Genomic DNA, 14,442 nt, shown 5'->3' on the forward strand with positions numbered 1-14,442 from the left:
ACTCCAACAAAAGTATTAATGGTTTTTAATTACCGTACTCTTATGGAACATGCCACCAGCCATCTGCATTGAACGATTAAAAATAAAAACGATTACGATTGGCACTCCTGTAACTTCTTCACGAAACCTCCTTTTTCACGAAACTTCCAACAGAGCTGTTCAACCGGTTTTTATCGGGCACCTCTTATGTCAGGCGTAAGCAATAAATATACAGTATTTAGCTGAAAAGCTGTACAACGCAAGACATTTCGTTACTCTAGGACATTTCGTGAAAAAGCACATTGTGCTGCTGTAATAGTTTTAAAAAAAGTCTAAACTTTTAGACCCCCAAGAGGAGACCCCCAAATTAATAATGTAACATGCTACTGTTTGTGCATGAACATAGTTACTTCTCTATAATTATTTCTTTAGATACGCGATTCCATGTTTTTCTTTAATCCCTGGCGGGACCGGGCGTCCATAAGAATCAAGTTATAGGTTTCATTGCGCTTTGACAGAATTCAAATTATATCGTTATTAATTTCTTTAGATACGCAATTCCACATTATATTCCCTATTAATCAAATTCTAAAAGTATGCTTGTTGACTCCGGTATCACGTTAGTTAAAGACTTCGATGCTTAAAATGTTTAGGGAGAAATGGAATACTGGTGTGTATGTTTTCTTTAAAGTAACGAGACCAGCCATATACTGTATGTTTATGTTCCAAAATTAATATAGTTTATGGCCTTCACATGCGTTACAGTATGCTCCTATTCTTTTTATGCTCAGCTACTAAGATTTCCCTTCAGACATTTAAATCTTTCTATGGCCGACCAACACACCACGAGTGCCCCTGTCGGTCAACCAATCACGTACCGCGGTATTTTGCGTCACGATGCGCGAGGCCGTAGCCAATTACCTCCGGTACGTGTCTGTGTCGCGCAGTTTGAATGGCTGCATCTGTATAATGTCCAGATAAGTTAAAAATAATTTTCCAAGTGGCTGTTAAGTGATTTAAACAATACTGCCAGTGTAAATATTCTAAGACTGAGGAGACAGGAAAGTGATCAACTGCATGCTTGTTCAAAGCTGCAGAGCTGCTGATCTGCTCTGTGCTAGACAGAATGTTGCTAGGGTTAAAATAAGAGCGCTTCTTTTGTTTCAGCAAGACGGGCAGATGCAGTCAACATGTTTAAAAATGTATGTCTTCCAGACTAAAACCATGACGGAGCCAGACGCGGCAGGATCCCGGGATTCAATGAGAAGCCTCGGACAAATGCCTGCGTCTGGCTTTAAAGGTGGAACTAAAGAGGGGCTGGGCAAAGGAACAGGTGTAAACAATGGGGGAAAACGAAAAAGGGCTGGAGCTCCCTTAAGAGGGAGAGTAGCGATCGTGACACACACCCTTCTTCAAGAAATGAGAACAGAGGAGTGAGATATACTTATGGGAGATCGGAACAGGCCAGCCAACTGTGTTGATGAAGCTGGTACCCTGGCTTGCTTCAAACATAGGACTGTATGAGATCATTGGGTCACTTATCTATTAAGTAATTATTCTCAAACAGAAAAAAAAACATCCATGCATTTTCTAACCACTTTTTCCAATTCAGCATTGTGAGAGAGACACACACACACACCAGATCCAGTTTTCCCATAAGCTGCACCACTGCACCAAGCTAATGATCAAATTGTAACTATATGGCTCAACTTTGTTTTTGGAATCTGTCGTGACTTTTGGAAATTATGGAAAACAGGGACTTCCCGGGACTCCATTCAAAAACACTAAGCTAGTGTCAGAGTTATTGGAAACACTGTCTCTTCCAAAACAAGTAGCTGTAGTAAAATGTAAAGGTCATAACAAGGAAGACTCCTTGGTGGCCAAGGGAAATGCTTTAGCAGACATGGCAGCCAGGCAAGCTTCCATGAAACACGAGTGGCCAGATCAGGAACCAGAGCTATATTTGAGATCATTGGCCTTTCAGCAGAGTGAAATTAAGGAGCTTCAGAAAGAAGAGACAAGTTTGGGTGAAAATGGTGTGGGGCAGTGCCAAAAAAAAAGACTGGTCATTTGAGGTGATCACTGGACATCCCGTGAGGCTACCAGACACACCAGACTAATCCAAAGGGACTTTGAGTCTATTAACCGATTGTATGTTGTAGTATTGACAGAAGTAGTACAAGGTGCCAGGAAGCAGGTATCGGGATCCTGGGGACTGCCCGCTGAAAGAGTAGAGTGGGTTTGGATAAAAAGGACTTTAACAAGAGTTCATGATGGGTGTGTTTAGTCCCAAGTTTGAGAGGGGGTTTCCTCTCATGCCCATGCCTTACAATTTATTGGACTATTTGGGGGCTTTGTTGAAACTGTAATATAAGTAATATAAGATGGTAAGGTTGTAATAATACTTCAGAATGTAATTGCCGTAAATGATTAAGGGACTATGATGTTACACATACCAGCTTCTCCAGCTTTTATTTGCCTGCTGTTAAACAGAATGATAACTGGTGGAATCGAAAGAATAATGCATACCCTTGGCTACCTACTAAATGGGAGGGGAGTTGTTATTTAAGCTTGAGAGTACCACATTATTACCTGTATTCGGGTCATGGGGGGCCATGCTGATGCAATACATACTAGTAGGATTAGTACTGTTGTTAATAACTATTGTCATTCGAACTTGTATTAAATCCCTCTGCATTAAAGCTACTACTTCAGTCCTGACCACACATTTAGGACAGCAGAAAGAATCATGAAATTCACTCATAAAGAATTCATCAGTAATCACAGGATACATTTAGAAAACAATTGGCTAATTGCAATATTTTCTAAAGGGGGGACTGAGCGAATTAACTAAAAGTTTTTACTAAAAGTTTGTATTATATATTGTTAACTATGTATCTTTATACTTATATTTTACTAAATCCGTCTCAGGAAACCTGGTCTCAAAAGATAACATAGCCACATGATGTCTTCACACACAGCTGACATACGTAGTTCGCAGGGAAATGACCGAAGTAACAGCAAAAGGGGCGGTGATTTTTCTTCCTCGTGATCAGATTAGAATCTTTGTGTATGCTGTAAGGTTTTTACTTCTTAAACGTTTAAAATACACAAATTTCATAAAGACAATACAGGTTTCGAATAGAAAAAATCCCATTCTTTTCTCTTCCTGTTGAGTGAAATTGATCAGCAGGTCTTTTTTTCCCAATCAGAGGCTCTGAAAATAGTGTACCGCCCACTGCGCTCCGTCAGAGAGGGGCGCGGCACCGAGAGAGGGAGGAGGTGCGGAGCTCAGTCTTACACAATGGCCGCTCTATAGCGTGGAGTGCGAGTGGTACCATTTGCGTCTGCATTCATAACTTAGTGTTACAAATTAAACAACGTAAACGTAAATCATTTTCTTTGACTTATGAGTCCCTTAATTATCATTAAGCACAGCATTCTCACCACTTAGACTAATTTTTGATACCATCCTTAGACAAAGCAGGAGCTGTTTGTACTTTCTAATGACATTACAAGTGGAAAGATTACAGATATTAATCGTCTTTAATTTTGTTATACATTTTAGAAACGTTTCATCTATACAAACACCACAAAACTATTCTCGATTGTATGACTGAATGTTATGTTACACTAAGTTCATTGTTTTAAATACATCTAATTAAGAAAGTTAGGTGTTAGCATAAATTATTAGTAATCAATAATATTAAATTTAGCACTGTAATAAATTGTTGAACTTTTCCCTGCATCTTGTAAAAATATATTTTTATTTTTCAAACATACATTAAATCTGATATCATAAAATAAGTTAAATACAAAATTAAAGAAAAAATGGGGTAAAATATAATTCAAAATATTCTGCTAACAATGTTAACTGTTTATAAAAATAAAATGTATTAACTAAGGAATAGGATGGCACAGTTGTTAGTATGTTTTTTATTTTATTTCTTTTTTATAAATACAGCAGTAGTACCAGATGTCTCAGTGGCTTTCAAAATAAAATTATGAATGCAAACCTCTGAACTAGAAAGATAACCATCAATTTCTAATGGTGGCGAATTGGTTAGCATTGCTTTCTTGCAGCACTGGGCCCTAGGTTCAATTCCTGACGCCCTGTGTGTGTGGGGTTTGCATGTTCTCTCTGGCTTCCATGGTTTTTCTCCATATGTGTGATAGGATTTCCCCTCGCACTCCAAAACATACGGATAGGTTAATTGGCTTATGGGAAAACTGGCCCTGGTGTGTGTGTGTTTGTGTCGTCTGTCCTGTGATGGACTGGCACTATGTCCAGGGTGTATTCTGCCTTGCGTTCATTGCTTACTGGGATAGGCTCCAAATCCTCTGTACTGGATAAAGAGATTAGAAAATGGATGGAAGTAAAGGCACTGTGTGGATGGAACTATACACAGTGTTAGAAACCCACTATGAGATGGCAGAATCTCACTGAGGATAAATTATTTTATAGTTCTGGCTTAAGGAAACAGCCTTTCCACCTCTCTTGCACATCACTATCCATACCTAGTTAGTTATTTAAACAAATTGCTTCTAAATACAAACATCTTAAGATGCTGGCTCTGTGGATCAGCATAAGCGATGTTTGCCCATTCCTTCAATTCATGTGCTAGCAACTACACAAAGTCTAAAATACAATCCTTATTTCAGTATCTACAGTATGTAAACATACAGTCTGTTAACTTTATAATCTTCGTCAAAAGTACGCCTAACCTCATTAGGAAGTGTTCTTGTTATCACTGTATTCTTAAACTTTCCCCAAATTATCTTTTTCTTACCAACATCTCTAGTCTTATATCCTGCAATAACTCAGCCAACACTTAAATCCCCAAAAGCTGCTTGCGTTAATTTCTTTAAATCACAAATATCATATGTAAATGCTGGCCATGTAATACTCAGCATTGTGGAATAATAGTTTACTTTAAAGGGAACTAGAGAAACTAGGAACTAAAGAAATCAAGAAAGGCTTTTTTTCCTAGAATTAATAAATGCACATCCTGTTCACTGCGGAAATTAAATTCACACTGAGCAATCTCCAATATGTTCAGAATTTGACAGCCAGCATCCTGATCGGGATGCATTACACCCGTCTTCAAGTCCTTGCACTGGCTTCCTATCAGGTTTCGAGTCAACTTCAAAATCCTCATCCTCATTCAGTACCTATCTGGCTTATTATCTGTCTACTCCCCACCTTTGTCCGTCTGACTCTGGTCTTCTAGCTGTCCTCAAGAACATCTACATTCACATGGGTGACAGGACCTTCTCTAGCTGCACCCCAGAGCTCTGGATTTGTATCCCCAGTGATATCAGTCACCTACCCTGAGTGCATTTAAATCTAACCTCAAAACCTTTCTTTTCAGAAGACTTAGTGTCTGTATCTGCTTGATTTTTTAATTTTGGTAGCACTTCTAACTGCTTGTCTTTCTTATATGTATTTACTTTGTACTCTGTGGTCCTTATAATTGTTTTTATATCTACTGTTTTGCTTTGAGATGCCACTTTTAAAGGTGATATATAAAATAAAGTTTTTTATTATTGTTATAGAGAAACATGATCGGATTTTCTGTGGTTCAGAAAAAAATATCTAAAGTATACTAGTTTGTCACTCTTCTCACACCCTCTTTGCTAAATGGCTTTTCATACTAATCTGATAAATCTAACTGCCTATTTTCTATCCTGCTAGATTTATAATTATTCTGAAAATTGTCTTCTTGAAATGACTCATTTCTAAATACCTGTTTTCACTGTTAACATCTTGCAGCAACTCTGCGACAAAATATACACTTAGCTCAACCTGACAGTTCATTCTGCTACCAACATTGAATAAAAAAATCCTTATATTTCTACATTTATGTCTTTATTTAGTGGTTTCATTAGTGACAGAGGTTAAACTTTCTTGGAAAAATGTTTTTTTTTTTTATGTGTTGCGAAAAACTGACTTGCTTTAACAAAATATATTTACAAATGCTTTCGTCTGGCAATCTACCTGAATGCCCAACTATCTGAGAAGCCCTCCATGAAACCATGTTTTCTATTTATTTATTTAAGGCTCTCTGACAGATTTGCTGTTTTTCATGCATGCTAATTTTCTGATTCCTCATTCTATTTCATGTTTGCATGTTCTTTTGTAACATACACCTTTCTGTGATATTTTTGTATATCTAAGCAAGTGTTCCTGCATCCCTCTTCTGCACGTATAGTCATGGGTTTTTTCTGTTTGCTTATTTCAATGTACAGTAACACCTGCTCCATTTCTAAAACTTTTTGCTCATGTGCATTTTTGTATTTTTTACACCTCTAGCACCTTTAGCGTCCTAAATTTTCATTTGCCTTAATTTGTAGACAGAATTTTAGTTTTAGCCGTAAAAAGCTTAAGTTTTCACTTTCTTTTGTGTCTTGTCCTACAACAGTTATTATTGATCACCAAATTATTGTACTTGACATGACTTCATTCACCCTTTCCTGAACGTCTATGACAGACAGAGATAGTGCTGTCTCTAGTGCGATTTTTGCAGCTGACATTTCACTGTTTTAAACGACTAAGAAATTAGATTAAATCATACATCTAATCACTTATTCTACATAAACACAGCTTAATTGCTCTCTGAAAATGCTCTTTTTCTTGTTCATTTTGGAGACCTTGATCGAAACTGATTTGAGATGTCAGAAAGGATTTATTTTCTCTGTGTATTTCTGAGTGCGCATTTCCTACATTGCTTTGTCGAGATTTTAACTTTATATTTAGGCTTAGATTTCAACTATAAATCGTACACTTATTACTAACAGTAAATACTGATGTTTTGCTCCCTCTTACCAAAAAAATATATATGTATTGTAGCTCGGATGAACGTTTTTTTGTACGTGTCTCTACCTACTGCGATTCGGACATGGAATGGTTAAAGATCCACAAGTCAGGCACACTCCGCTTCCATAACTAAAGTGCCAAATAGGAGTGGCTTAAGCGACATACACAGTTGTGTAACTGACAGTTTGAGGTAGTCTATCGTGTAGATTTTGCTTTGTTGCTGATAGGTTAAGCTTTCAAAACTCAGCCCCAAAGTCATGTGACTGATTTTTCGCCCTGTTTCATTGGTTAAACGCAAGGATCACAAGCACCATGGTAACTGGGATGTGTAGTTTTTAATTCAGTTTGAATTATAACTGTACATACTGTCTTTGTATTTGGCCAGGGCTTTAAAGAGAGGGCGCACCAAAAATTTTTGGTGCCATCGTCTGCGCTTTAAAGGTACCCCCATCGTCGAAGAATTTGACCTTGGAACGTTTGCCCAGCGTACACTTGTCATGCAAGCCGGCAGTAAAGAATATATACTGTATGTAATGGTCAGCTTTTTAGAATGACCATATATATATGGCAAACAGAGAGTCAAACAGAGAGTCATGTGGGAGAGTATCTTGTATTGTTAGTTCACTATATAAAAGAGCACTGTAAACGTTGGTTTTTAAGTCTTGTGCCACACAACACAAGACTTCCATATGCATATGAAATGAAGACGGCTTTCAACACACAAACTCAGCTGAAGGCCTTTTTTCTGGCACGACAGTAATAATAATAATTGCTTACAATTATATAGCGCTTTTCTGGACACTCCACTCAAGTGTTCCATTCTTTTTTGTGTTCAAATTAAAACAGAAGATAGAAAATGCCTCTTCCTGTGTTTCAGTCTGACCTGCCTGTTCAACTTTGGCACTCCTCAACATAACACTCTGTCCACGATGGACATCCTGCTGCCGAACCTTATTGTTCTGGTTATGCACGTTGTCAGGACGCTGGGGTGCCCAGCAGGGTGTCGGTGTTACAGTCTGACCGTCGAGTGTGGCTCTATTGGCCTGCGAGAGATTCCCTCAGATGTCCCTCCTACCACACAGGTAAGTTTGATGTCAGGCCTCTTGGGTTTATTTCACAGTAATTTCTGGTTATTATGAACGTGTTGTGAGTGGATGGATAATTATTGTTGCGTGAGGTTACCAAAAACCTCAGGGACACTGGTGAAAAGAACCTGACTTTAATGCTCTCAACTATTTACACTCTAGGCTATGCCCAAACAGGATAGAGTACTTAACCTGCGGGTCTGCGCTGCTCCATGTCCTCAATATTTTCCCACATGAACACTCATTCCTGCTCCCAGCTCCCTGCTCCCTCCACTCTGGCTGGGCAGCACACCGGGACTACAAAGGACACATCCATTACCTACACCAGTTGATCTCCCGCATTCGATCGCAATGCACGATTCCAGAGAATCAGCCTAGACCAAGGGTATCTCCTTGCCCAATGCCCAATGGGAAAAACCCGGAATGCTGCAATAATTCTCAATTGTTTTCCGGGAACGGTATTCCTGTTCAAACTATGTTTCTGAACAAGAAACCTACAGTATTCTCGACTAAATTGCATAGCGTTTGCCTGCTGCAGTAATTATCTCAGTTCATCAGTTACCTGTGTATTTTCTCCTTCGTGTGTTGAATTAAATTGCGTCCATATTGTCCGTGCAGACCATTTTCCTCCAAGACAACGCCATCGGCCAGATTCGGCAGCAGGATCTGTTTTGGCTGGGGGAGCTGCACTACCTCTACCTGCAGAACAACAGCATCTCGGCCCTTGAGCCTGGTGCCTTCCACAGTCAGGGCCAGCTGGTGGAGCTGGCCCTCAATGGCAATCGCATTCACCTGATCACTGCCGACGTATTCCAGGGCCTGGAACATTTGCGTATCCTCTACCTGGCTGGCAACCAGATCACACGGCTACAGGACTTCACTTTCCGAGGCCTGCAGGTCAGCAGGCTGCAGCCCTTCCCCCTCTACATGATGACGCATCCTGCCCTTCCAGCTGCACAATACTTAGGGACATCACATGCACATCTTTTTCTGCAACGCTATTTTCATATTTTGGGGTAGAAAAAATTAGCATTGATGAGTGCATTTCAAACCACAATAATGTAAAATGTGCACAGTAACTTGTAAAACCTCCAATTTACATCACAAAATAGACGAGATTTCCAGGTATGCACAGCGCCATGTTCTGCCATTCAGAATGAGGCAACAATACATCTGGTGACTTGTGAGGCCCTATGGCATTGTTAGCAAGCAGGCCTGTGAATCCATCTTTTTTAATCCAATAGAAATATTACTTTCAATTTTGCGACTTTTTTTCCAAAAAAGACTACTTGTTAACTCTGTATGCAGATCACATGGGAACATTTCTGCGGTGAAATGTGTGCTGCACAACCTGTATTTATACACTTGTATTCATCACACTACATGAGTCATTATGGAAACTAGTGAGCAGGAAGGGCCGCATCACATGGCTATTCGAGGGAACTCAAATGTGAGTTGCGTCAACATGGTGATTTACAGTACTCTCACAATGTTCACAATTTTGTGCTCAATTTGAAATTTGTAATTTTTTCTATAATTATTAATAATAAATTTTTTTATAATTCCTCCTCTTTCTCTCTTGAGCAGAGATTACAGGAGCTGCACCTGCAGGAGAACAGCGTAGAGCTGCTGGGGGAACAAGCACTGGTGGGGCTGTCCTCACTGGCCCTGCTGGACCTCAGCCGGAACAACCTGCGCACCATGAGCCAGGGCTCCTTGGGGGCTCTGGTCAGTCTGCAGGTGCTGCGTGTCACAGGTGGGGTAAATGCCAGAATTTCACAGGTTTTCTCTGTTTCTTTGGGAGACAACATAAAATTGTATGAAAAGGACTGTTCTGATTAAGATATTAATCAAGCTGATTAATCAAGTAAGGAACTGACTGGAATTTAATTTTTTTCAAAATATGGTCAGGCATTTTTTTAACCATCTCTGGATATGCCAAAGTTCAAAAGTGAGAGAAATCATATCACAGTTTCCCAATGCAGCAGTGTGGAGCAGTGGTTAGGGTTCTGTGCTTTAACTGGATGGTTGTGAGCTCAAATCCTGGGTAAGACACAGTTGTTGTACACGCCAGCAAGGTACACTCAAAACTACTCCAGTTAAAATACATACAGTATGTATGTTGCTTTGGACAAAAGCCACTTCTAAATAAATGAGGAATTACAAAGCAAATATGAGGACAAAATGGAGGGTTGAAAACTATTGAATGAAAATAGCAGTAGGTTTGGGTCTAAATTAGAACCCATCCAAATTTTTAGAGAGCCATTTAAAAAATAAAATATTTCAATAGTGTTAGAATTTCCAAGTCCTGTTTAATACTTATCATCTATTCCCCATTTGTATCCATCTCTGCATGATGCATACTCAACTACATAATAGTACAGAATTCTCTATAATATTTTTAATTGATGCTGGATTTCTGTTTGAAGTTCCAGAAAATAAATGGTATACCTCATTGTATTAGTGATATTCTCATTTTTTGTGCTCATGCTTGTCTCCTTAGATTCCATTGTCCTTGAATGTGCACATGTTGATTTAATGCAAAGCAGCTGACAGCTTTCTCTTCCATTTTGTCTTTGTTCTGCTTCCTATTTCTTTGTCCCTCTCCCTGATCTACCTTCTGTGTCCTTTTCCCTCCCTTCCCTTGCTTCCCTGCCTCTGGCTCTTTCCTTCTCTGTGTTTCTGTGTTCAGAAAACCCCTGGCGCTGTGACTGCGCCCTGCACTGGCTGCGCAGCTGGATCAATGAAGAGGGCCAGAGGCTGCTGAGCTCATCAGAGCGTCGGCTTGTCTGCGCAGAGCCCCCCCGCCTGTCCCACCTGAGCCTGGTAGAGGTGCCCGGCAACAGCCTGGTGTGCATACCGCCCGTGGTGCAACTGGAGCCCAGCCACCTCACCGTGCGGCTGGGGGAGAACCTGCGCGTGTCCTGCCAGGCCTCGGGCTACCCTCAGCCACAGGTAACTTGGCGGAAAGTGTCCCAGGCCAAGTCAGAGTCCTCGCATAAAGGAATGGTGGAAAAGGATGCTGAGGGGGTAACAGCAAGGCCTTGGAAAAGTGTCCGTGGGGAACATTTTGATCCAGACACGGGCAGCGGGATGCTGTTCCTCAGCAACGTCACAGTGGCGCACACCGGCCGCTACGAGTGCGAGGCTTGGAATCCGGGTGGCGTGGCCCGAGTCACATTTTACCTCTCGGTCAACCTATCGTCCACCTCGCAGCGCTCGCATGCCTTCCCAGCCGTGGACATCAGCCAGGAGCCCCTCTACGAGTTAGAGAGCATGGACTTCAATGCGCTCAGCATGGCCACCCAAACCACAATCGCTGTCGGCATCTCGCTGCTGGCCCTCACTGCCCTGCTGCTCATCGCCATGATCTACAGCCGCCACCAGCAGCGCAAGAAGGGTCACAAGGAGGAGAGCATCCTCTACGTCAACGACTACTCCGATGGGCCCACCACTTTCGCCCAGCTGGAGGAGTACCGAGATGAGCGCGGGCACGAGATGTATGTTCTCAACCGCAGCAAGCCCGTTTTCCCGGCCAGCTACCCGCAGCAGGGGGCGCTGTCCCCCTCTGAGCCCCTGCAGGACCAAGCCACTCAGACTGTGGAGGCTGGGGCTGGGGATGGGAGGGAGGGGCTGGACGGAGAGGGCCTGTTCCTCAACCAGAGCCTTCTGTTTGACACGCAGATCGCTTACGAGATACACTGCTGAGGAATGCAGGGGGCCAAACTCAGACTCTCTCGTGTGACGTAAAAACAAGAGGGAATGATGGGGGTGGCTTCGCTTTATTTCAGGGAAAAAGGGATTTGTTTTTCAATACAACAAGAACTATCCCTTGAGGGAAAAAACAGGAAGAATTTGTACACTAACAAAAATTGTGTTAAGCTCTTTAAAAGCAATGAATTGTTCTGGCTTTTTTCAAACCCACCAGTTTGGAGACATTGTGGTGCTGGTAAAACAAAATAATGCCAGGAGAAACAGAATGATGTGCAGTTTGAGTTTTTAAAAAAGTTGTGCTGCTCTTTGGCAACCCTGACCCTGCTTGGGGTAAGGAACTTTTTTGAAGTAGTAAAGCGACTTTTTTATGTGTAACTTAAGGCTTTGCGGTCATGCCAGTGTCTCTTGCTGCGTGATCTTGGAAGTTTCCTTTCCTTAAGTATTTTTGAAAATGTCACCGGAGTCAAGGAGGTATTTAGAATACCAAAGGAGGGATGTGGAGTTATTTTTAATAAATACAAAATACACCTTGAATTGTCTTTGTTTAAACAAGTTTTGATATTTCAAATAGCAGTGGTTGGTGTTATTTTGTTTCTGCATCTGTGCATCATCATTATTATTATTATTATTATTTTATTATTATTATTTCATCCTATCAAAGGCAGTTTGTCAAATGTGGAGTGTTTGGAATGCATTCACATTGCATTCTTACAAGTCTGTATCAACCATATCTGCCTAATGAGACCAATTCACTCCCAATTATACCATACTTGAGAAACAATAAAAAAGTAATATTAGAGGTTTACTGCTTGCATATGGTAAATCACCCTTTTCAAATGGAATAGTTCTGCTAAAGCTGGGTCAGTTTGGTTGTCTTTTCTCTGTCATAGATGGTCCTATGAAAACAATAGTGCTTACCATCACAGTCCAAGTCAGGTTTTTTTTTTTTAATGTTGCTTTAAGACCTGTATCTTTCCTTTCAGTATGTGCAAATGCCCAGTGCTTAATCTGTAAACCATGAGGTTCCAGAGTCTAGTGTGAATGGGAGAGAGTAAATTATAAGGGGCAGCAGAGGTCCAGGAGTCCATAACAGTGACAAGCATAACTCCAAACATCAGTGTAACAAAAAGCATAATTACTGTCACTAGACAATCGACAATCACTGTCGATAGACAAGCTTACAGGGTTTACTTAAAACAATTTTTAGTTAGTAATTTCACAAACCATAATCATGTTCTATCAGGTCTACTCTATTTTTTTAAAAAGATTTTGACTCTTGATTTTTCTGTAGGGTTTCAAAATCTGACTGTATTATCTCCACTGGGCTATATTGTAAGTAGCCCATGCGTAAACATATAATTTTATTTTAAAGGTAAAATTCTTGTCTCTTTTTCAGTATTTTCATTAAAAACACCATTTAATCAGATTCCTTCTGAAGAACGTGTATAAGACAATTCAGACTCTTTTCTTTGAACTTATAGACTCATCTAACATTAGCCAGGTTTTATGAGAGCTCAATCAATTTTCTCTTCATTTTGAGGAAATGTTAAAATATTTGAGCATACAATATTGGACATGCAATATCCATGCCCTGTCAATCACATTCAATTCCTGACAGTTTGACCTGGCGGTATGTCAGCAGCTCAGCAAAGTACGAAGCTCCATGTCCTGCTCTGTTCTCACTATGCTTACTTCCTTTTTAAGGTGTTCACACGTAGCAAGCAACCAATAATTTTTTACCCATGCTTCTTTAAAATTATTTTAAATTTGAAGAGGAGCATGTTAAATATGTAATGTCATGCTGAACTGAACTGCGGCACTAATCAAACACACTTAGTGTGGCAAGGAGGTGATATGAGTCCATCATTCTCAGCAGATGAGCCCTACAGGAATCTGTAGTGCAATCTGTTTGTATTGCCCAAATGACAAATGAATCTACCTTTTGTCTTCAAATGTATGAATAGTCATGTACAGACTGCAGGCTATAGTTTCCCCAGTTTCTGCCTTCAGCTAGTGAAAGAGAAGCATTTCAATTACTCTGAGTGGGAAGTGGATCAGCCTTCCATCTAACGCTCAGTCTGCTGTAGGTGCTGTGCAGCTCACAGTGAGAAAAAAAGGGCACTCCACATGGAAATTGATTTCCATCTCTTCTGTGCTCGTATGAAGGTCACTCACAGAAGATAGCTGAGTTGATTGATAATTAATTGATTGAATAACTCTGAATTACCTAATTTATTTTTTAAAAAGAAAAGAGCCTTGCAAAACATTGAATCAGTCCAAAACTTATATTCAATATGGGTCTTGCAGGTGGACAAGCCGTTGTTACAGCAGCATGGACAGTCGAAAGGACAAACCATTCCTAGGTTTCAGTGCAACAACAGAGGTAGAATTCTCATTAAGCACCTCACCAAATTACCTCCATGGCTTATTTTTTGTGTGTCTTTTCTTCCACATCACTTCAAATTACAAGAGTTCTGCCATTTTAGAAACAAACTCTCCATTTTCTCCAGAGTTAGACTGCACTTGTGCTATAACTGTCAGCCCTCTTACACTCCGTATTAACAAATTTACAACTTGCCAGACAAAACTGTGTTTCATTTCTTGCTCAGTGCTTTACTTGGCAAACATATAATTTTGTTGTGACAGAGCTCCAGATTATTAGCTTAATGAATGAACAGTGCTTTATATCAGATATACTGTAGACTCCCTTAGGATTAAAGACTAATAACATCTTCTGGGTTCATTTTGATTTGATGGCTATCTTAGAGATATTTATCATTTATTTGAATATTTGGTCTAAATATAAGGAGTTGTTTCACTTATGAAAAAACAATGCAAATAAAACCT

General features: G+C 40.2%; 1 protein-coding gene across 3 annotated transcripts in view; it reads left to right on the forward strand.

Annotated features, from left to right (window-relative positions):
- lrrc24 (leucine rich repeat containing 24) overlaps nt 1-12,129 on the forward strand; it is a 38,054-nt gene extending 25,925 nt beyond the window's left edge. For 2 of the 3 annotated variants that reach the window (XM_088643256.1, XM_088643254.1), the window contains exons 2-5: nt 7,674-7,878; nt 8,500-8,778; nt 9,469-9,637; nt 10,574-12,129. In XM_088643256.1, coding sequence (XP_088499382.1) covers nt 7,726-7,878; nt 8,500-8,778; nt 9,469-9,637; nt 10,574-11,589 — 1,617 coding nt within the window. In that variant the 5' untranslated portion in view covers nt 7,674-7,725 and the 3' untranslated portion in view covers nt 11,590-12,129. Of the gene's footprint in view, nt 1-1,194; nt 1,280-7,673; nt 7,879-8,499; nt 8,779-9,468; nt 9,638-10,573 lie in introns of all 3 variants that reach the window. The other variant, XM_088643255.1, reaches the window with a different exon arrangement.
- Nucleotides 12,130-14,442: the final 2,313 nt, after the last annotated feature.

The sequence above is a fragment of the Lepisosteus platostomus genome, chromosome 8 (genome assembly GCF_059453375.1).
Source record: "Lepisosteus platostomus isolate fLepPlt1 chromosome 8, fLepPlt1.hap1, whole genome shotgun sequence".
NCBI lineage: Eukaryota > Metazoa > Chordata > Actinopteri > Semionotiformes > Lepisosteidae > Lepisosteus > Lepisosteus platostomus.